This window comes from Cervus canadensis, chromosome 32 (genome assembly GCF_019320065.1).
Source record: "Cervus canadensis isolate Bull #8, Minnesota chromosome 32, ASM1932006v1, whole genome shotgun sequence".
NCBI classification, from domain to species: domain Eukaryota; kingdom Metazoa; phylum Chordata; class Mammalia; order Artiodactyla; family Cervidae; genus Cervus; species Cervus canadensis.
The window spans coordinates 24,377,461-24,402,104 of NC_057417.1; the positions used below are offsets into that span (position 1 = coordinate 24,377,461).

The 24,644-nt window shown below is 40.4% G+C and overlaps 1 protein-coding gene across 4 annotated transcripts in view; it reads right to left on the reverse strand.

The window, feature by feature from the left end:
* Positions 1–24,644, reverse strand: part of AUTS2 (activator of transcription and developmental regulator AUTS2) — a 1,185,039-nt gene that overhangs the window by 886,169 nt on the left and 274,226 nt on the right. For all 4 annotated transcript variants that reach the window (XM_043455591.1, XM_043455590.1, XM_043455588.1 and 1 more), the window contains exon 2: positions 8,737–8,949. In XM_043455591.1, coding sequence (XP_043311526.1) covers positions 8,737–8,949 — 213 coding nt within the window. The remainder of the gene's footprint in view (positions 1–8,736; positions 8,950–24,644) is intronic.

Consider the following 24,644-nt stretch of genomic DNA (forward strand, 5'->3'; position numbering starts at 1 on the left):
CACTGGGGTTCTTGAGGAACTTGGTGCCATACTCTGATCCCCACCCCAAAGACTGGCTCCACCAGTCAGAGGTGATGACCACAAATCTGCAAAAGCCCCAGGGTTGTTCCGGCAAAGGCGGTCCAGAGACCATCCTGTGAGCAACTTTATTCTGTATGTTCCCATCCGCAAAATGCAGCTACTTGCTTCTCAATCTAATTCCAGCCAATCTTGGCCTCTCAGATCCATCACTGTCAATTAGGACCATCCAGCCTCGCACCACGTGATTTCAAGATGCGCGACACGAGTGCTTCCCGAGCAGTCACAGGTGCACAACGGTCACAGAATGACCGGTGACGACAGTGTCCTAGTAGGCAGTGGCTCGAGAGAAGTGGCAACTTCTGCAGGGTCGAGATCACTGAATGTGGGTCAAGTGTTCCCCCAGGTCCTGGGGCAGAGCTCATCGGGCTCAGGAAAGACGTCAGTTGGGCCTGGACAGGACTTCCCCGAGTCTGGGAGTCACTGTGACTCCTCCCGTGTGTGTATGTCTTCACAGTGACTAGCACGAGGACGCACACTCCCAGGTGTGAAAACACCTTGAACTCCTGCAAGAATTGTGTTCTATCTGCCTGGTATAAAATCATCATCAAGAGACAAAATGCTCCAGAGTTAATTTAGAATACCCAAATAGGTTCTTTTAAACATCATTAGGGTACAGCAGTATCTCAAGTGCATTAAAATAGTTGGGTTCCTGTGGCAAGCCAGGTCTAATGGGACTGAGGGTTAAGTACAGTAAGGGGTATGTCATCAAGGTCCCCTTAGCCCCTCAGGGATTCTCTAAAAGCAGTATCAGTCCTACGCAAATAATGCATATAATTCAGATGGTTTCATCTCACAGCATTCACTGAAATGTTCAGGGAAAGCTAAAAAGAATGCAGTAATGTTGTATCTATCTTCATATTTAATTAAAAAGAGAGCTAACAGCACTTCCAAGAGGGAGGTCATTCCTTGTTCAGCACAAGATTTCTCTGTGCAAAGGTATTTTGAGAATGGGCAATAAAACAATTCTTCACATAAACACTTACAAAAGCTACCATTTCAGAAATGCTACTGACGTTTTCGCTAACAACTCCAAAGATGAGGTGCAAACGACAATCCCACAGCTGGAGGCAGCCGTAAGAAAATCAACATCATCACCTACTGTCAAAGTTCAATCAAATCCTCCATCTTCCTCTTCTCTCATTGTGCCTGGAGGCCTCAATTGCCTTCAGCAAAATTGTATGATAGGAAAAGGTTTATAGGAAGAAAAGTTGTATGCAATACCTGGAATAAAACACCTCAAAGTTCAAGAGATGAGATCATCATTTTCTTCTGCAAAGTAACTATATGAACAGCAGAGGAAGAAAGAAGGAAGATATCCTACAAAAAACCAACAGTGATTACTACAAGATGTTAGCGGATTTAAAATAAGAACCTTACACGGTGATACACATTTAAAACAAACCATACGAAGGTGAGCCCCGGGCAGATGGCTTGGTTTCCAGCCCAATGAGTGCACATTTGGCTCTCTGGGCAGGATGAGACATTCAGCTCTGCCTGTGTGTACATACTGAATCTTCAAACGCACCTTCAGCTTTTCCTTCTTGGAAAAACAATTACAAACCGGGCCTTAAAATATCCAACAGTTCTCAAGTAACATTTACCACATCGCATTGCCTGGGCCTGCCTTAAAGCCCACCCACAATTTCATTTTCAATTAGCAGCTCCTCGAAAGGCAGTAATGAGAGCAGTTGCTAAAGAGCATTCAGATGTCACTGAGAGACTGCAAACCCAAACTGTAAATAGCACACTGTGAGTCGCCTGTCACCGCCGTCAACCCCCACGGGAATCTCGCAACACGTGGCTGTCACCACCATCTGCTCCGCTCCCCCCCCTCCCCGACACCACTGCAAACCACGCCGCCACCCACCCACTCCTGCCTCCCACTCAATACCTGTCATGTGCAGACTTGTGTGGAGGTGGGACGGCTTTAAGCGGAGATTAGAACGCAGAACACGTGGAGGCTTATTTCACCTTCTGAGGCTAAGATCTGGCCACATGCAGACAACATTGTATCTTCAGAAGAGGGAAAAGTGTACAGTAACACAGAAAGGCAGTTTTAATATAAAGAAAGAAAGGGAGGCTGTCTATCCTCATCAACTATCAGAAGTGCAGTGACTAAGTCCTGTAAAGAAAAAAACATGCTGTGTCACCCTTCAATCACCAGTTTTGTAAGAATTTCCAACAGGTACCATTAAGCACCATTTCCGTCAACACCCACACTACTCTTCTAACAATATGTAGAATATTTAAATGGCCCTTAACAAAGTTACACACACACACACACGTATAACAGACTTTTACTTTGGGATTAGCAAATGCCACTGTTTTATGAAACAATTTCTACAGGTTTCAGGATCACTCAAGCTAAGTTACTACCCATTCTATCAACTTGCAGTTCCTTTTCCAATTCAGCCTATTTTCTTTCTATGGGTTTTATTTTATGAGGTTGATAATCAATGTGCTATGTCCTTTTTTAGTCGATTTTTACTAAATTTTAATTAAGAGTTATATATGTCACTTGGGATAAAATTTATTACTGGCCACTTCACTCCAAACATCTGTCTCACTGAAGTCAAGTGATATTTATGCTCCCTCTTACCAACATGCTAAGAGGACTTCCCTGGTGGCTCAGACGGTAAAGAAATCTGCCTGCAATGAAGAAGACCCAGGTTCAATCCCTAGGTTGGAAAGATTCCAAGCTAGGAATGGCTACCCACTCCAGTATTCTTGCTTGGAGAATTTCATGGACAGAAGAGTCTGGTTAGCTACAATCCATGGGGTAATAAAGAGTAGGACACCACGGAGTGACTAACACTTTAGCAACATGCAGAGCTGATGAGACTATATCCCGGACAACAACGGAAGGAGTCAAAAGACACAAAACAAAAATCCGAGAACTCACAGAATAAACTCACTGCTTCTAAATGCCCAAGAAAAAAAAAAAGAAAAAACCAAAAACCTTCATACAGTTTGTTGTTATAATAGTCTAAGGTTCCCTACTACCAAACAAATACCTCCAATATAAAATACAACTAATTCTGAAAAGAGACTAGCCTGAGTTGGAGGCTTCCCAAAAATCAGATGTTGAAAACTGGCATCTTATCCTTATTTCAAGTCAATCAAGATTCCAAAAGTAATTACAAGTCAGTCTCCTCCCCACTCTTGCTCCCAGTCTTGTGTTTTTATTCGCATTTCTGTAGTTTGGGCAAAGAGAAAACAGTTGTGTGCAACTTAAATGCATCAGAAGGTAAAAATGAATTTTCTTTAATATCTATTTCTGTAACCTTCACATGACTATACTTTTTAAAAAGCAAATGAAATCCCACTTTAACACATTAAACTTGAAACTCTGAAGCATGAAGTAAAAATGATTTAATTGCAGCTCACATTTCTTGATACCAGCTCAATATACCTTCAGTCATTTAACTATTATAACAAATGTATTTATGAAAGAGCACCTAGCAAAGTTCGTGTCTTTTCATTACTAAAGTATAATACCTAATTACATTAGTGTTTCAAATGCTCTGATTTCCAGAACCCTGTAGGCCCTAGAGTCAAGCTGGATAAATACCTGTGTGATTTCAGCCTGGATTTCCACCCAGAACTAATCAGCAGGTCTTCAGCAATCTGACTTGAAATGGATCTGTTTAATCAAAGTTTTCCATTATAAATCCTCCTTTGCAAGTGAATTTCTGCTAGTAATAAATGTCATGTCACCGAGGAGTCTTCTAACAATCTGAGTTCACTGAGATAAAGGATCCACCTGTGGTAGTAAATGCTCTCAAAGGTGAACAGTGTGGCAAGACCTACTGCTTCATCAAGGGGGTACAGCTCAGCTGGTGGCATGAATCTCCCGGGCCCTTGACCAACACAAACACTTACTCCAAATAAGGGGACCATGCAATGCCAATACACAAAGCAGACACAGACACATGAAGCTCTAATTCTAAAGACTTGGCACTGGGATCAATCCTTTCTCTTTTTAGAAATCAGTATACATCTACACTGGTATCTACAATGTCAGCTATTAACCCTCTACCAAGTTTGACTCTGTTTCAACCCATAACAAATTTTCAAAGAAAGGAGAAAATTTTCATTCCTTACAAGCCAAACCTACCCAGATCAACCTGTATAAAGATATTTAGACCATGTAAGACATTCTCACACAAGCCATTCTCACCAGCAAGGTTAGAGTCTAACTGCTGGGCTCCTGAAATATTCCCAAATCTCTTTATTTTTCTCCCAAAATGTTCACCTACTGCTAACAGCAATCTCAATAGGTTGCTTCTCTCTGGGAAATTCTGTCCTTAGATGAATGACTTTTGGGAACTTAAAATTCAATTAGGAGGGAGACTCTGGTATTTATTTTGATGATCCATCCTGGTGTCTGTTTGTTAGAAAAGTTCATATAACCTAAAAATTCCTCCTAGTTCATTTAGGCCTATATCCTCTGATTCAGTTCATACTAAAGAGAAGACAGATTAATGGACTAAATGGAGATTTAGAAATATTCACTTGGAGCCAAATCTGAGAGTTCTCTGAACCCTTATCAACTTTTCTCCATCGCTTCTCTATTTTTAAAACCCCTTGGCTCTCGGTGTTTTCAATGACAAAGTATTAAAATTTTAAAGCACCCCCTGTGGTGTGGAAGTAAGACATACTGAAAGAAAACTAAACTCAGAGCCCTTAAAGGAGTTAAGTTTTCCCAAAGATTAGCTTCTGCAGAAGTTAAGACTTGGTTGGAAAGTTTGGCAGCCCAAGATTTCATTGTGTTCTTTGGTAGTTTCCCAATTAAGAGAGTAAAGATTCTTACGCAGAGGACCTATCAACCTGTTTTGATTTTCCTACTCCTAAGTCAAAGTGGGGGAGGGGGGAACCTACCATAGCCTTATTAGTAAGAGCCAAAACTTTGTAATATAATGTCTGAGTACTCACATCGTGAGCAAACAATTCTGCATAGGACAAACATAAGCACAGGGAGATGAGAAAGACATGTACTCTTCTGTATTACAGTTAACTTGTCCCTTCCTTCATTTTTTTAAACCCTTTTTTAAAGTAAAGTTTTCAAATTTGCCATATAAGAAAGTGGAACCCTTTTATAAGACAGCTACTAGTTCAGTATCTTCTAAGTCAGTATGTATTTATATTTAAAAACATAACCCAACAGGTAAGTTCCACTGAGGTAGCTAAGTACTAGTTAAAAACACTTTAACAGTATGGAAAAATTTCATGAGAAGTGAGGTTTTATAATCAGGCAAGAGGTGGAAAAGGGGGGCTAGTTTCAGAACTACACATCTCTCTTAAAAAAAAAAAGTATGTACTTGCATTCTCACAGTAAAAAGATTAGTTGCCTTCAATGAAGTTTCAGAAAAAACAAACAAACAAACAAACAAACAAACACCTTTTATTTTCTCTGCACTGAGGAGTAACATTGTCCCACAGTTACGGAAAGCTGCACATTAAGTTCCTTGCTTAGGGAGTACCAATTCCTAATAAGATTCAAATCTAACCCACTGTCGCCAAGTCAAAAATAAAGAATAAATTCTCACTTCTTGCTGCCCTCTTTCATTTGTGGCTCTTGCAATTTTATCACTCCCTCAATGAGAGGCATTGAACAACAATCTATTAATTTATAAGTTCTCCTCAAGGCCCACTTCCATCTCAAGGTCCCCTCATAGCTAAAACAGTTAAGATTCAGCTACTTTATCTAACAAGAGGCAAAGGTGGGGTGGGGAGGGATGGATGGAGTGGTGGGCTTAGCTGTGATGTGTACAGACATCTGGCATGGTAGGAGAGCAGCCTCAGACACTCTCAGCACAAGTTGTGGAACATCTCCTGTAACCGTTAAACACACCTGTGTGTCACCTTTTACCAAGGATCATACAACGGACAGCCCTTACCCAGGCAGACATAACCAGGAATGCATCTCCTTCTCTCCCCTTAATGTTTTCACAGGGCCAACCAGTTACAGACCTCAAAATTAAATTACTTTCAGGCCTATGATGATCTTCCATTAGAGATTTCAGCAACACTATATATTCAGTATCTTTGTGTTATTCAAAAACTTAATCATGGGACTGAGAAACCTTCTAGTCTAAAACTCTCATTTTATAGATGGGCAGCAACAGACAGTGCTTTGCTCAGGGCTTCATAATAGCACATATGATGCTAGGAATATTATAAATAAAAGCATTACAGTTTTACCTCAATTATCAACTTTGGTTTCCCTTCCTACTTAAAAAAAAAAAAATTTAAATTGGATAGTATACTTTGGCATCAACACTGAAGATAAGAAAACACCACTTGTTTTTAAAACTCTTACACGGGCCAAAAATACAATTCACTCTTTTCTTCTCCGTGATTCAGACTAATTGCTTTTCAAATATTCTCCCTGAAACAAGGATAACTTTGATTTCAAATACCATTAGTACCAGAAGATTGATCATTAAGACCAAAAAGCTACTCGAATTTGAGACAGATGAGTCCTAGCCTTCTTGTAAGGTCATAGACTCTTTGAACTGGAGGACAAAGCAGAAAGAAGAATTTTGAGGAAAAACAGAAAAGTCAGATCAAGCTTGGGAGTAAGAGAGTCAAGGATAAGGAACCACAGCTCTGTGGAGGCTCAGAATTAAACTGATTTCTTGCCTGAAAGGGTAAGAAGCCCCTCCTCCCACCCCGTGGGAGGGAGGACCTCCAGGAGAGGCAGTGGTCACAGGGCAATCTCTGGACATTGGAAAAACCACTTTTCCCACATAGCTCACAGGGAGAGGCTTGGTTTGCAAGTAACAAATACCACAGGCACATTATCTTTTATAGAACCTAGGCCTCACCCCACTTTCTGACCAAAAAAAAAAAATTTTTTTTCTAATCTTCATCCAAATGTGGTTGCCTTTGACTTTCAAGTTCTTTTTCGATGCTCACTGTACTTGGGAGTTTATCCTATTTTCTTCTTGAGCTTTCACAAGCCATTTCTATAACCACAATCCCTCCCTCTAACCAAACCAGCCCATGAACTTTCTAAAAATACTTGTAGATTCCCTGCGCCCCACGACCTGGAGTCCTTATATCAACCACAGGAAGCACAGAGCAAGGCAGAGGAATCTAGGTCTAAACCCTGGCTCTGTCCCTCACAGTTACGTGGCCTCAGACAAGTCACTTTATTTCTGTAAGCCCAAGTTTTCCTATCTGTAAAGTAACCATAATATCATATCATCTCCTCACCAGGGTTGTTGTGAAAATTATAGATCATACTACAGAAACTCCTTCACTGAGTGATTACTGTGCTATGTATTAGAAAAAATGTTAGTAATTACTTTTATAACTCCAATCTGGCATTTTATTTGAGGACAAAGAAAAACTGCCAAATGTGTTAGAATCCAGAACACTTTCCTGAGATGCTCCTGAGTCCATGCTTGAATCCATCGCTCCATGTATTTTCTCAGATGTTTACCCATCAAGTTCAACTCTGACACCAAACTGCCCACTAAATCTTTTTAGAGTTTCATTTTTCCAAACTTTTGACTAAAATTCATCACCAGAAAAATGTTCTTGATTCTTTATAAGAATGATTTTCAAACTGGCTTGACCATTATCAAATAGGAAATTTCTAAGACTACAAACTTCTGTGCCAGAATCCCTAGTGATTCTGATTCAGCGGGTTCTAGGGTGAAGCCAGGAATATGTTTAATAAGGCTCATGATATGATTCTAATCATCTGTGAGGTTTCAGAACCACTGTTTTGTATGATCCTAGATCTTCTCGCTCTGCAGAGAAACATCTGCAAACTAGAAATTACCTGTTCAGCTTCTAATTAGCAGCACCTGCTCTCTGAACCACACTCCTTTCCTCTGCTTCCTTCAAGAGACAGTCTCACCTCGTGGTCCCTCCAAAAACAAACAAAACACACCCGGGACACAGGTAACTCAGCAGGTGCTAAAGCCTCTGGATTTGTGCTGAAAACACTGCTATAAACAGCTTCGCTTCTCATTATTAATCTATCTCATCTGGGGATTTCCACAGGCAGAAGGGTTCCCCAAATGCCAAGAGCTATATTTTCTTGTGGATCATTGAAACCTAATTATTAAACAGCCCAGTAAGCTCTACCACCAGGCTTTCATACAAGCGGCATATCACAAAGGCTGTTCTGAATTACGGGCTGTGGAGGACACCTAAAAAAACTCACTTCTTCACCACTGCTCTCCCACATGCCACAGTATTTGAGCTTTCCTAGAAAATACAAATCTTAGGCAGGGTCCCCTGCCTGAATACAGACAACCATTTTTAGCACTTCAAGACCTTGATACACACAGTGCATGTGATCAGATGTGCCCATTTCCTTTCCTCTACCCCAGACGATCTCTCCCTGCAAGCCAGTCCACCTGGACCATCCCAAAGACCTCCATCGGTCTGCCCTCAACGCCAACAGCACGAGCACCGTCTCTGTTACACAGAGCACACGTGTAACTGAAAGGGTACCGCGCTCAGTTTCCAAGTGCTTGGTTTTGGAATATTCTTTTAGAAGCACACACACGCTCTGCAGGGCAGCCCTCCAGCACCCACCAGGGATCTCCTCTCCACCTGTCAGGAAGAATCACAGACAAGTAGGCACCTGAGGAAGAGTAGTCACAGGATGGAACAAGCCCTACACATCCTCACCTGTCTGAGCCCCTTCGGCATTTTCTTTCTCTTCCCGAGGTGCTGGCAGAGGTTGCGGTCATTTTCTCGGTCTGAGCTGTAGTGGTGCGGGTGGCTGAGTCGGCTCTTCTTGGAGTGAAAGGACAGGCCGTTGGTAAGTGCTTCTCGTTTCTTCTTGGTCAGAGGGGTCTGGCGTTTCTCCACGCGTTCCTGAGGCTTAAGTGCTACATCTTTCTGTAGGAAAAAGAGAGAGAGAAGGAAAGGGAAGTGGTGGTTACATAGGTAGCTAGCGTCACACCCAAAATAGAGACTAAATGGGGTTACTAGAAGGGAGCCAGGTAAAGGCAAGAAAGTAGGGTATGAGACTACCTGAAACTAAGGTCAATTTTTCTGAATCCCTAATGCCATACATGTATTCTTTCTAATCTTGTTGGGGGGAATGGGGGTGGAGAACTCAACAAAGCACAAAGTAGCTGTCTATTAGAAGTGGTTTCACTGCTGCCAGGGAGAGCAGCTTTCCATTTGAGTCTGCTCTGGGTCCAGCACACACTATTCCCCTAGTAGGCTTAATACACTAGCTTCCCAAAATGGTACACCAACTATGTTTCAGAAAAGGAGTACTAAGTGCATGCAGGATGCAAAAATACCAGCACAAGACTGAACATACCAGGAGGGCCAGGTGGAGGTGAGCCAGAGAGAAAGACTCCATTCGTAAGATAAAAATATTTCCTTAATGCATTATATTTTTACCCCAAGTTCCTCTTACCCTGAGTTCCTTAATTCCCATGTCCTTTGCAAAACATGTAACAACCATATCATCACCAAGATCAACAGTAACTTGTCATTTGTTACTGGCTGTGGCGGGGGGAAGGGAGAGGGTAGGAAAAGGGTAATAGATTTTCTAGACTAGGGGACAGCACCTGTAGGAACTACAGACAAGCACTCCACGTCACAGCACATGGGTGAGCTCTGTGCCTGCAGGCAGGTCAGGGCATCCTGAGGTGCTGAAGACCTGGGTTCTGACGCTGATATTATTCACTATGAAACTCAGAGTAAGTCCCTGCAGCTCTGAGCCCGTGTGGGAAAATGGGCTCAGATACAATCAGACTGACCCCTGTCAAAGCCCTTTAGAACCCTGAGAAATATACACATTAAGCAATAAAATTAAAATGACTTGGTATTCAATCATTTGTTTATGAGTGAACATGTTCCTGGGGCTTCCCAGGTGGCTCAGTGGTAAAGAATTTGCCTGCCAATACATGACACAGAAGACTTGGGTTCTATGCTTGGGTCAGGAAGATCCCCTAGAGAAGGAAATGGCAACCCACTCCAGTGTTCTTGCCTAGGAAATTCCATGGACAGAGGACCTGGTGGGCTACAGTCCACGGAGTTGCTAAGAGTCCGACACGACTGAATGACTAAGCACGCACAGACGGATGTGTTCCTCCTTACACTGAAAATGTTCCTTCCTGGAGCCTTATCTGCACACAATTTCTCAGTTTCTATGATCCTGAACATACATTTAAAAATACAATAAGACCAAAAAAGAATTCCCTTTCATCCCTTTCTCATTCTCAAAATACCACTCCCTTTTTCCTTCACAGCCAACATTCTTGGGGGCAGTTATCTCTTCCTCATCTTCCCAATATCTCCACACTCCCGACCTGACACACACAGTGCTCCTTGAAGTCTTCCCCAGTTTAGCCACGGCCATATTTGGGGACCCTGGACTTTTACATCTGCTTTGCCTAGACCTCAAAAGCCCACTCTTCCATATTCCTCCCTTTTCTAGTTGAAGGACACCCCCTCCTCCCAATGTTGCCAGTTAAAGGAAAACATTTGGTGATGCAAAGCAATGTTCTCAGGGCTCCACTCATTCAACAAATATTTTTTGTGCACACTTTATATGCCAAGTACAAACTCAGAACTATCCTACAGGCGTTGAGAGAACAACTGTGTGGGGCAAGAAGACCCCAACCTCATGGAATTTAGAAATAATGGGAACAAGCAATCAAGTCACTAATCAAATCACACAAACATGTAATTGCAAACTGAGCTCTTTTAAAAGAAAGATCACAGATGCTACAATAGGGGGAAGTGGTCTGTCTGGATGAGAAGTGCTGTGGCTGAGGAGATGACTGCCACTTGACCTAGATCTGAAAGTCTGGGCACAGAGAACAGCTTGTGCAAAGGCCCTGAGGCAGCTGGTAGCATGATTCACTGAAAGAATGAGGTCAGGTACTAAGCCCAGTGCTTCACTTACAGAACCCGGCAAATAACAGACGGTCAAATTAATGCTTGCATAAGCAAGACCATTAGCTAATGTATCCAAATCTATAAACTACAAGAGTAATTTAAATACTATCTTTACAAGCTGCCTCTGACACAGAGTGAGTGAAGCAAGCTAGGAATGCTGATAGGAACAGAAAACCAAGGAACCCGGATAAGCAGGCACTGGTGGTACACAAGAAGGATCACAGAAAGCAGCAGAAAGTCCCAGAGAAGGGGAAGGGCCTGATCTTTGGGGCAAGATGACATCAAACATTGGGACTTCCCTGGTGGCACGGTGGATAAGAATTCATCTGCCAATGCAGGAGACAGATGTTAGATCCCTGGTTCAGGAAGATTCCACCTGAGGCAGAGCAACCAGGCCTGTGGGCCAAAACTACTAAAGCTCACACACCAAGGGCCTCTGCTCTGCAACAAGGGAAGCCCTGCAACAAGAAGCCGGCACATTGCAAGGATGAGTAAGCCCCTGCTTGCCGCAACCAGAGAAAGCCCATGCAAAGTGACGAAGACCCAGCATAGCCGAAAATAAAATTTCTTAAAAAATATCAAAGACAACAATCTTCTAAGGCAAATGAGTGGTTTCTGGCTTAACTTCCAGCTGCTATCACTGCAGAAGGTTTACCCTCTGCCACTGGAGAGGCAGCTCTCGCAAGACAATGAAAATGTGGTGAGGAAGTGTTTAGGGGACAAGCTGAGTTCGAAATAAGTGCACGAAGCCATTGATTCCAGTCCCAGAGCTTTGCACACAACGCCTAACACATGGCAAATATTCAATGAATGTCTGCTATGGTGTCCAGGGTCTACTACCAAAACCAGCTATGTCAGACATCTGCTCAGTATTTGGCCTCACATTTAACCAATTTGGGGCTTTCCCAGGTGGCGCTAGTGGTAAGGAAACTGCCTGCCAATGCAGGAGACATTAGAGACACTGGTTTGATCCCTGAGTTGGGAAGATCCCCTGGAGAAGGAAATGACAACCCACTCCAGTATTCCTGCCTGGAGAATCCCATGGACAGAGGAGCCTGGCAGGCTAAACAGTCCATGGGTTCACAAAGAGTAGGACAGGACTGAAGCAACTTAGCACTCATGTAACCAATTTAGTCAGCTCTCATGAAAAAACACTCAGGAATAATGGCAACACTAGCAGAAGCAGGCAGGTGAGCCCCACCATGAACTGCTTCTATATAATATGATTAAATCGCACCACTTCTAAAGGTAACACATAAGCTCCCACAGGCTGGAGAAAAATGCCTTTCTCTGTCACACAGTCCACCTACTGCCCTACATCATATGGATGTGGAGTACCGGATTAATAAACAAATGATATTTAATAATGTATCAGCCGTGCTTTTTTTTGAAAGAATTATGCCACTCTCTTCGGAAACGAAATCTTTCTTCATACTGAAGGTGCTCCAAAGTATACTGAAAATTATGTGCAATTCCATACAAATGTGAATTAATATTTATGAGAGTATAGTATAATTTTTTTCTAAATCCATTTTATTTTCATGCAGCATATTAATCAAGGCATTCTCACTGCACCATAGAATAGCTACACAGAGCAAATGGACCCCATGCCGTGACATTAGCTTGTAAGAGACCTGCTGAAGTCTTAGCAGCAGCAGTACAATCATCTCAGCTCCAATTAATATTGAGATTTTAAACTGTGCAGGCTGTGTGAGGGGGAGAGGGGAAGAAAGAGAGCCTCAAGATGTGTACAGAGGTGGCAGCTTCAGAAATAAAGAAAAAATGAACCGCTTTTTAAATTAATTTTTATTGGAGTATAGTTGCTGTACTGCAGAAGAAATGAAGTCTTTTAAAAAGTGTTTATTATGTAAGAGGTTTTAAAAGATTATCTTTAGAGAGCATCTTTACTGTTTCAAAGATTCAGGTTTATTTATAAATTACTACATAGACACTTTGGAACAGTTCCTGAAAAGAAACAGGCTGCTATTTATTTATTTCCTCTACAAACCTATCCTGACTCTTCGCTATGTATGAAGTAAAATAATTACTTAACATCTCAATGGCTATCTTGGGGGTGAAATGAAGACAAAAACTGCCCATTGTAAGCAATTAGACTCAAAGACAGATTATAAACTACTCACCTTTCAACATTCTAGAACAGTTGAACACATGGTTACATATATGTGTATGTGTGCATACATCCATCCACCAACAAATTATCGCAACTAATTTAAGTATTCCCTTAAAGAAACTTGGGCAGCCTATAAAGTACTGCTTCAATACAAAAAGACAGATTGTCTGGTGTATAAAATAACTTTTTAGGATCGATGAATGGCAATTTTCAAAGGCCTGTTGAGCCATTAGTCTACTATGATTCCCAAAGAAAATTAATGTCTATCAGAAATATCTACAGTGGCTTTTTAAAATAAGATGACTATGTCTCATACTCAGCAAGGGAAGCATTTAGCAGATTATCAAGGGAGGAGGACAGGAGGATAACGAAAAGATCTGGGGGAAAACTTTAAGGCATTCATCTGATAATCACAGAAGACAGAGAAGCCAGGCAGGCTACAGTCCATGGGGTCACAAAGAGTTGGACAGGACTGATGCGACTGAGTAAACACACACAAGAAGAAGCAAGAAAGCCAGGCAGCCAAAAACAGAAGGCTAGCCATGAGGTAAAAAGATTTACACATACCTGCTGGCAATAGAGGGGGTAAGTGCACAAGCTATGTACAACAGACAGGAACAGGTTTCATGAACAGTTGAAATTATGTGATTTTTAGGTCACTGGTGATGGAGGGCAGGTTCACGGCAGTGCATATGCTGAGAGGCAGGCTCAGAGACCGACTAATAGCGGCAATTTCCTTCGACACCCAGCCTTTCTTCTTGGTGATGGAAAGGTGATCTTGCTCTTGACTTTCCCTTCTCCCAAATTACAACCTTCCACCAAAGGCTTCCTCTGCCACTCTTGAATTTCAAAATGAGATGGTTCAGTGTTGTGCAAACTAAGGGAGAGCAACAAATTGCAGAGGGAACACTGCAGGCTGCAAGGCTCCATTGGCTGATTACAGACGAAGCCAGAGCGAACAGAAAATAAGGGCACCATTTGCCTACCGTGCATGAAATAGATCTTAGAAAGACCTTATGAAGCCTGTCTGATTTTCCCAACCTAAACTGAGGGCTGCCCGTCACTTACAAATACGAGTGCGTGTGTGTGCCCAAATGTACATACATGTGTAAGAGGGGTGCAATCTGAGCAGAACCTCTGCTAACAGTGACTTGATCTTGGGGACTTGCAAAGAAAACAACAGAGAAGCCAGAAGAAAAACAAAACACGCTTTCTCTGTCACCATCTTATTGGCTGGCTGTGTGCTGTCATTTTAGTCTATCAAGTCCTTTGTTGGTTTATTATATCGCATTTGTACTAGGTTTTCAATGGCTTTACAAACACTGATTCCATCACTTAAATGCAAAAAAGTAAAAGAGCTTGCAGTGATAAGTAGAAGTGAAAATTAAAGAAACAAGACATAACAGCTCTTTTAAAACTTATCTCTACATGGATATGTTTATACTGGGCCCCCACTTTGGACTTCTGAACAAATGGGACTTACAAACCTATTTTGAGGGCCTAAACTTCTTTAGTAAATAAGCAAAGGAGACAATATAGGAATTTACAAAATAATCAATATGGCATTCAAAAAAATAACCTCTCATGTTCATCTTTTTTTTGCTTTTCTTTTGTTTTTAATTAATTAATTAATTTTAATTGGAGACTAATTACTTTACAAAATTGTAGTGGTTTTTGCCATACATTGACATGAATCAGCCATGGATGTACATGTGTCCCCCATCCTGAATCCCCCTGTCACCTTCCTCCCCATCCCACCCCTCAGGGTCATCCCAGTACACTGACCCTGAATGCCCTGTCTCATGCATCAAACCTGGACAGGAGATCTATTTCACATACATGCTTCAATGCTATTCTCTCAAATCATGCCACCCTCACTTTCTCCCAGAGTCCAAACGTCTGGTTTTTATATCTATGTCTCTTTTGCTCTCTCACATATAGGGTCATCATAACCATCTTTCAAAATTCCGTATTTATGTGTTAGCATACTATCCTGGTGTTTTTCTTTCTGACTTACTTCACTCAGTATAATAGGCTCCAGTTTCATCCACCTCCTTAGAACTGATTAAAACGTATTCTTTTTAATAGCTGAGTAATATTCCATTGTATATATGTACCACAACTTTCTTTTTTTTTTTTCATTTATTTTTATTAGTTGGAGGCTAATTACTTCACAATATTGCAGTGGGTTTTGCCATACATTAACATGAATCAGCCATGGAGTTACATGTATTCCCCATCCCGATCCCCCCTCCCACCTCCCTCTCCACCCGACTCCTCTGGGTCTTCCCAGTGCACCAGGCCGGAGCACTTGTCTCCTGCATCCCACCTGGGCTGGTGATCTGCTTCACTATAGATAATATACATGCTGTTCTCTCGAAACATCCCACCCTCACCTTCTCCCTCAGAGTCCAAAAGTCTGTTCTGTACATCTGTGTCTCTTTTTCTGTTTTGCATATAGGGTTATCGTTACCATCTTTCTAAATTCCATATATATGTGTTAGTATGCTGTAATGTTCTTTATCTTTCTGGCTTACTTCACTCTGTATAATGGGCTCCAGTTTCATCCATCTCATTAGAACTGATTCAAATGAATTCTTTTTAACGACTGAGTAATATTCCATGGTGTATATCTACCACAGCTTCTTTATCCATTCATCTGCTGATGGGCATCTAGGTTGCTTCCATGTCCTGGCTACTATAAACAGTGCTGCGATGAACATTGGGGTGCACGTGTCTCTTTCAGATCTGGTTTCCTCAGTGGTACCACAACTTTCTTATCCGTTCGTGTGCCGATGGACACCCAGGTTGCTTCCATGTCCTACCTACTGTAAACAGTTTGGTGGTGAACAATGTTGTACATGTGTCTCTTTCAATTCTGCTTTCCTCAGTGTGTATGCCCAGCAGTGGGATTGCTGGGTTGTGTAGCAGTTCTATCTCCAGTTTTTTAAGGAGTCTCCACACTGGTTCTCCATAGTGGCTGCACTAGTTTGCATTCCCACCAACAGTGTAAGAGGGTTCCCTTTTCTCTGCACCCTCTCCAGAATTTGTTTGCAGACTTTTTGATAGCAGCCATTTTGACAGGCATGGGATGGTACCCCATTGTGGTTTTGATTTGCATTTCTCTGATAATGAGTGATGTTGAGCATCTTTTCATGTGTTTGTTAGCCATCTGAATATCTTTGTTAGAGAAATGTTTGTTTAGTTCTTTGGCATATTGTTTGACTGGGTTGTTTATTTTTCTGGTATTGAGCTACATGAGCTGCTTGTATATTTTTGAGATGACTTCACTGTCAGTTGCTTTGTTTGCTATTATTTTCTCCCATTCTGAAGGTTGTCTTTTCACTTTGCTGATAGTTTCCCCTTCATTGTACAAAAGCTTTTAAGTTTAATTAGGTCCCATTTGTTTATTTTTGCTTTTATTTTCATTGCTATGGGACGTGGGTCATAGAGGATGCTGCTGTGACTTACATCAGAGAATGTTTTGCCTATGTTTTCCTCTAGAAGTTTTATAGCTTCTGGTCTTACAGTTAGATCTTTAATTCACTTTATTTTTGTTTATGGTGTTAGAAAGTGTTCTAATTTCATTCTTTAACAAGTGGTTGACCAGCTTTCCCAGCACCACTTTGTTAGAAGATTGTCTTTTCTCCATTGTATATTCTTGCCTCCTTTGTCAAAGATAAGATGTCCATAAGGGTGTGGATTTATCTCTGGGCTTTCTATTTTGTTCCATTGATCTACATTTCTGTCTTCGTGCCAGTACCACACTGTCTTGATAGCTATAGCTTTGTAGTATAGTCTGAAGTCAGGAAGGTTGATTCCTCCAGTTCCATTCTTATTTCTCGAGATTGCTTTGGCTATTAGAGGTTTTTCTGTGTTTCCATACAAATTGTGAAATTATTTGTTCTAGTTCTGAGAAAAATGCCATTGGTAGCTTGATAGGGATTGCACTGAATCTATGGACTGCTTTGGGTAGTATACTTATTTCACTATATTGATTACTCCGATCCATGAACATGATATATTTCTCCATCTATTTGTATCATCTTTGATTGCTTTCATCAGTGCTTTATAGTTTTCTATATATAGGTCTTTTGTTTCTTTAGGTAGATTTATTCCTAAGTACTTTATTGTTTTCATTGCAAAGGTGAATGAAATTGTTTCCTTAATTTCTCTTTCTGTTTTCTCACTGTTAGTGTATAGGAATACAAGGGATTTGTGTGTTAATTTTATATCCTACAACTATACTATATTCACCGATTAGCTCTAGTAATTTTCTGGTGGTGTCTTTAGGGTTTTCTATGTATAGGATCATGTCATCTGAAAACAGTGAAAGTTTTACTTCTTCTTTTCCAATCTGGATTCTTTTCATGTCTTTTTCTTCTCTGATTTCTGTGACTAAAACTTCCAAAACTATGTTGAATAGTAGTGGTGAGAGTGGGCACCCTTGTCTTGTTCCTGACTTTAGGGGAAATGCTTTCAATCTTTCACCATTGAGGATAATGTTTGCTGTGGGTTTGTCTCATAGAGCTTTTATTATGTTGAGGTATGTTCCTTCTATTCCTGCTTTCTGGAGAGTTTTAATCATAAATGGATGTTGAATTTTGTCAAAGGTTTTTTCTGCATCTATTGAGATAATCATATGGTTTTTATCTTTCAATTTGTTAATGTGGTGTATCACATTGATTTGCAAATATTGAAGAATCCTTGCATCCCTAGGATAAAGCCCACTTGGTCATGATGTATGATCCTTTTAATATGTTGTTGGATTCTGTTTGCTAGAATTGTGTTGAAGAATATTGCATCTAAGTTCATCAGTGATATTGGCCTATAGTTTTCTTTTTTGTGTGGCATCTTTGGTTTTGGTATTAGGGTGATGGAGGCCTCATAGAATGAGTTTGGCAGTTTACATTCCTCTGCAATTTTCTGGAAGAGTTTGAGTAGGATAGGTGTCAGCTCTTCTCTAAATTTTTGGTAGAATTCACCTGTGAAGTCATCTGGTCCTGGACTTTTGTTTGTTGGAAGACTTTTTATTACAGTTTCAATTTCTGTGCTTGTGATGGGTCTGTTAAGATCTTCTATTTCTTCCTGGTTCAGTATTGGAACGTTATACTTTTCTAAGAATTCGTCCATTGCTTCCATTGGACGAAGTTGTCCAATGGAAGTTGTCCATTTAATTGTCATATAGTTGCTGATGGTAGTCTCTTAATATTCTCTGTATTTCCATATTGCCTGTTGTGATTTCTCCATTTTCACTTCTAATTTGTTGATTTGATTCTTCTCCCTTTTATTCTTGATGAGTCTGGCTAATGGTTTGTCTATCTTCTCAAAGAACCAGATTTTAGATTTGCTGATTTTTTTCTATAGTCTCCTTTGTTTCTGTTTCATTTATTTCTACCCTAATTTTTATTATTTCTTTCCTTCTACTAACCCTGGAGTTCTTCATTTATTCTTTTTCTAGTTGCTTTAGGTGTAAAGTTAGGTTATTTATTTGATTTTTCTCGTTTCTTGAGGTAAGCTTGTATTGCTATGAACCTTCCCCTGAGCACTGCTTTTACTGAATCCAATAGGTTCTGGGTGGTCGTGTTTTCATTTTCATTTGTTTTTATGCATTTTTTAATTTCTCTTTTGATTTCTTCTGTGATTTGTTGGTTATTCAGAAGCGTGTTGTATAGCCTCCATATGTTTGATTTTTTAATAGTTTTTTTTCCTGTAGTTGACATCTAATCTTACTGCATTGTGATCAGAAAAGATGCTTGAAATGATTTCATTTTTTTTTAATTTACCAAGGCTAGATTTATGGCCCAGGATGTGATTTATCCTGGAGAATGTTCATGTGCACTTGAGAAAAAGGTGAAATTCATTGTTTTGGGGTGAAATGTCCTGTAGATATCAATTAGGTCTAATTAGTCCATTGTATCATTTAAAGTTTGTGTTTCCTTGTTAATTTTCTGTTTGGTTGATCTATCTATAGGTTTGAGTGGGGTATTAAAGTCTCCCACTATTATTGCGTTACTGTTAATTTCCCCTTTCATACTTGTTAGCATTTGCCTTACATACTGCAGTGCTCCTATACTGGGTGCATATCATATTTATAATTGTTGTATCTTCTTCTTGGATTGATCCTTTGATCATTATGTAGTGTCCTTCTTTGTCTCTTTTCATGGCCTTTATGTCAAAGTCTATTTTATCTGATATGAGAATTACTAATCCTGTTTTCTTTTGGTCTCCATTTTCATGAAATATCTTTTCCAGCCCTTCACTTTCAGTCTGTATGTGTCGCTTGTTTTGAGGTGGGTCTCTTGTAGACAGAATGTATAGCGGTCTTGTTTTTGTATTCATTCAGCCAGTCTTTGTCTTATGGTTGGGGCATTCAACCCAATTACATTTAAGGTAATTATTGATAAGTATGATCCCGTTGCCATTTACTTTGTGGTTTTGCATTTGAGTTTATAAACCTTTGTTTGCTTCCGGTCTAGAGAGGATCCTTTAGCATTTGTTAAAGAGCTGGTTTTGTGGGGCTGAATTCTCTCAGCTTTTGCTTGTCTGTAAAACTTTTGATTTCTCTTTCATACTTGAATGAGATCCTTGCTGGGTATAGTAATCTGAGTTGTAGGTTTTTCTCTCTCATCACTTTAAGTATGTCCTGCTATTACCTTCTGGCCTGAAGAGCTTCCATTGAAAGATCAGCTGTTATCTTTACGGGGATCCCGTTGTGTGTTATTTGTTGCTTTTCCCTTGCTGCTTTTAATATTTGTTCTTTGTGTTTGATATTTGATTAACATGTGTCTTGGGCTGTTTCACCTTGGGTTTATCCTGTTTGGGACTCTCATGTTCATCTTTAAAAAAAAATCAAAAACATCTACTATATGCCAGACATTTTGCCACCTGCTAGAAATATCTAAGAAAGGATCTAAGAACTCATGTAAATTGATGAGGTATTACACTAAAGGGGCACAAAGCAGGCAAAATGCTTCCTACTGCTATATTTCACACTGGATGAAAACTGCAGCCCTTCATTATCACAAAAATATAAAAACAGATACACAGAATACAGAGTCCAGAAACAGACCTACTGATATATAGATAATGAATTTTCAGCAAAAGTACAAAAACAATTCTGTGAAGAAATAATCTTTTTAGCAAATGTCAGTGGAACAAGTATATATCCACATGCAAACTATAGATATAGATATATACATACATATATCCATATCTCAATCTATTAGAAATGTTAACTCAAAATATATCATAAACCTAGTTTAAAACCTGAAACTAAAAAACATCTAGAAGAAAACTTTTGTAAACTTGGGTTAGGCAAAGATTTTTCAGATATAGTAACACAAGCACAATCCAGAAAAAAAAAAAAAAAAAACCTGATAAATTATACCTTATCAAAAATGTAAACTTCAACTCTTCAAAAGATGTTGTTAAGAAAATGAAGATACAAGGCACAAGAAAAAAATATTTGCCAAGTGTGTATCTGATGAAAGTTTTGTATCTAGAATACATTCTTTTAAACTCTTGAAACTACATAAAAAGAAAGCAACTCAATTTGTTAAATGGACAAAAAGATTGAATACTTAACTAAAAAAGATACACAACAAAGGTCCATCTAGTCAAGGCTATGGTTTTTCCAGTGGTCATGTATGGATTTGAGAGTTGGACGGTGAAGAAAGCCGAGTGCTGAAGAATTGATGCTTTTGAACTGTGGCGTTGGAGAAGACTCTTGAGAGTCCCTTGGACTGCAAGGAGATCCAACCAGTCCATCTTAAAGCAGATCAGTCCTGGGTGTTCATTGGAAGGACTGATGCTGAAGCTGAACTCCAATACTTTGGCTACCTCATGTAAAGAGTTGACTCACTGGAAAAGACCCTGATGCTGGGAGGGACTGGGGGCAGGAGGAGAAGGGGATGACAGCGGATGAGGTGGCTGGATGGCATCACCAACTCGATGGATGTGAGCTTCAGTAAACTCCGGGAGTTGGTGATGGACAGGGAGGCCTGGCGTGCTGCGATTCATGGGGTCGCAAAGAGTCGGACATGACTGAGCGACTGAAATGAAGTAAACTGAAAGAAGATACATGGGTAGCAAATAAACACATGAAAAGATGCTTAGCAGCAGTAATCCTCAGGGAAATGTAACATTATATCTACTATATACATGTTAGAATGACTAAAATGAAAAAGAATGACCATACCAAGTATGGGCAAGGATGTAGAGGAACTTTCATACACTACTGGTAGAACGTATAAATGGTACAGTCACTTTAAAAAACAGTTTGACTGTTCCTTTAGAAATTCAAAGTATACCTACCATATGTATCAACTATTCTACTCCTAGGTATTTCCCCAAGGAAATTAAAACACATGCCCACATAAAAACTTATACATGCGTGTTCATATCAGCTTTGTTACAGCCTAAAACTGGGAAAAGCTTAAATATACATCAACAGGTGAATGAACTGTGATATAACCATTCAATGCAATATTACTCAGCAATAAAAAAGAATAACCTATTTATGTATGCTATAACATGAATAAATCTCAAAACAATTATGCTGAATTTAAAAATCAAATAAAAAAAGAATACATTCTGTATGATTCCACTAACATAAAATTCTAAGAAATGTAAAATAATCAATAGTGACAGAAAACAGATTAGCAGTTCCCATGGAGACACAGGAAAATATTATATGGGGACAAGAGGAAAGTTCTGGGGTGAGGGGCATTTTCCTTGTCTTGACCATGATGATAGTTTCATGGGTGTATACACATGTCAAAAGTGTAAAAATGTTACACTTTTAATTCAGGCAATTTACTAGTGTGTCAGTTACACCTCAACATAACTCTTTTTTAAAATGTCACAATTGGCTATCATGCACAGCTGACATATCATTATTACTAGATATCATAATTACTAGATTATATTGAGTGTCCATCAGAAAGAACTCATCTTTCAGATTCTTGGAACAAAGGGATGGCCATACTCTAGAAGGACTGGCTTTGGACCATGAAGGTTCCACTGAAAACAACTCAGCTGTGAGCCTTGTGAACATGAACATCTCAGTCGGGCTCAGGAACAGTGCCCAGTCTGCACATCACTCTCAGTGTAAAGGTGGAGTTCACACCGTGCGCCTTGTCTTCTTCACCTGTAACAGTCAAATCTCAGCTACTCAGAGGCTAACTTTTAGTAGAGTTTGTCCTGTTTTTCTTTCAAATACTTTGTTACTGTTTGGCCACATCCTCTCTCATGAACACACCAATCAAAGAGCAAAGAAAGAAAACATACGTAACTTTTTACTGTTTCTAAATGTAAAAACAAACAAGTACCTTATTAAAATACTATATACAATGCATAATGATGCACATGACATAAAGGAATCCAAATGAAGAGAAAAAAGGGTTTAAAAAGGGAGAAAGTGCAAGCACAGACAAAATCAGTATATGAAAACACCTGTCAAAGGCGCAGAGCCACTGTCAGAAGCTGGGGGGCGGGGGGAGGAAAGACCTCAAAACCAGCCACTGAGAAGCTTTCCTAAATTCAGCTATGGGATGAGATCACAACTATCAGCTTAAGCGAGATTTTTGCACACTCTGTGAATTGAAAACGTCCCAGCAGTCTCCCATTCCCATAGATAATTGAGAGTTGGCTGCTGTTAGACCTTAACATGCTGAAAGCGGCTGAGTCCCTGGCAACCAGATGCTACTGCTTAAAACAGTTTAGGCTCTTAGCCCTGAAGGATTCCTAAAATTGGATTACAGTCCCTCCAGATAATCTGAGAAATACAGCATGACGAAAAAGAAACCTTAAAAAAAAAAAAAAATTAACTCCTCCATAACAACAGCATTCTGAAAGCTGAGCACAGCATGACTGAGGCAGAAAATCTCATCAGCGAGGGCTTAAGGGCAATGGTGTACACAAAGGGGGAGTCCAGAAAGGGGAGGGGAACCCACACAACAGAGGAGAGTGTCGGGAAGCCAGAAGGGAAAGTAAGTACCATGCAATTCTCAGGCTTTTTGGAAGGCAAAGAGAGTCTGGTGTGCTGCCTTGAGAGAGGGTCACAGAGCACACAAATTTCTACTGCTTTCTCATCCACTCAAATATAACCCAAGGAGGTCACACTCACATCTGAAAGGATGTGTAATCCTAATGAGACCACTTTTAACTAGTCATTACTCATTTTTGACTAGGCATTTCATGCAAAAGATGGGGAAAGGGTTAATGTACTTGTTACAGTGAAGCAAGTACGCTTAGTCACTTTAGTCCTGTCCAATTCTTTCTGACCCCCATGAACCACAGTTCCTCTCTGGCTCCTCTGTCCATGGGATTCTCCAGGTAAGAATACTGGAGTGGGCTGCCATGCCCCTCCAGGGGATCTTCCCCACCCAGGGATCGAACCCATGTCTCCTGCATCTCCTGCACTGCAGGTGGATTCTTTACCACTGAGCACTGGGGAAGCCCACTGCAGCAAAATAATCAGAAACTGGGCCTTTGCTGTAACACTCAGGTTTAACTCCACAGGGAGACTGGTTATAAGTCCATCAGCTCTGAATTCCTAGTGGCGGACACAGAATGCCATGCACAGTGAGCTGTTTTTGAACAAAAGAATTAGAGGAGGACACCATGAATGCTCTTCTTACCCTTGGGGTTGCTCCCCCACCCTATGAGTCACATCCCTCCTCCGCAATCACATTTCCACCCAAGAACCTTCAAGCTTATTATTCCCCACCACATCCTTGGCAAAGTCATTACTACCCCCCTGTACATTAAGAGGGGGTGAACAGATCCTCAAGAGATAACGTAAGTTACCCCATTAAATACAAGAGAAAACAAAACAATAAAGGGCACTGGCTGGGAAAATGACAGGTCCTGCCATCATCTTTGTGGCTTGATCTCATGGCCAGATTACCATTTTCTGGGTCTCAATACCTCTATTCACAGAAAAATCAGGAGTGGTTGATACTGTCATCCATATATTCAAGACAAGGACCCTGATGAGCCAGTGACAACCTCTTCATATACAGACATTTGATCCAGATGAATACGGTACAGATTTTTATTTTCTTCCCTTAAAATGTTTCCAATTTGTTCTCTTAGCCAGGTGCCCACATACTACCATACCTTCATTTTAAATGACCAATGTCTCGTCCCTAAGTGAATCTTTAATTACTTAAGGAGAGAGGCAGTGCATCCATTCATTTCACTTTTCTAACAGAGTGAAATGAAATGAACCACAGGGGAAATAAAAAGCAAAATAAGGATTGGGATTCCGAGTCATGGAGGAGTCCTCCATTCTTTTCTGCCATGCTAAACCAGTTCTGATCCTCACTCTTTCCTTTAACCTTCCCCAGAAGAGAAAAAAGGAAAACAAAATCCTGATGTGATTCAGATCTTACAAAATGGGGAAAAAAGGGAGAACCACTAATACGTCCTTCTAGCTCCGGCTCTTAAGAAATTAAGCCTCTACTAACAGGCAGTTGAGAACACCTTGATATTTGACTTTAGTTAGGGCTGGCTGTGCTTTCATAGAAACAGAGGT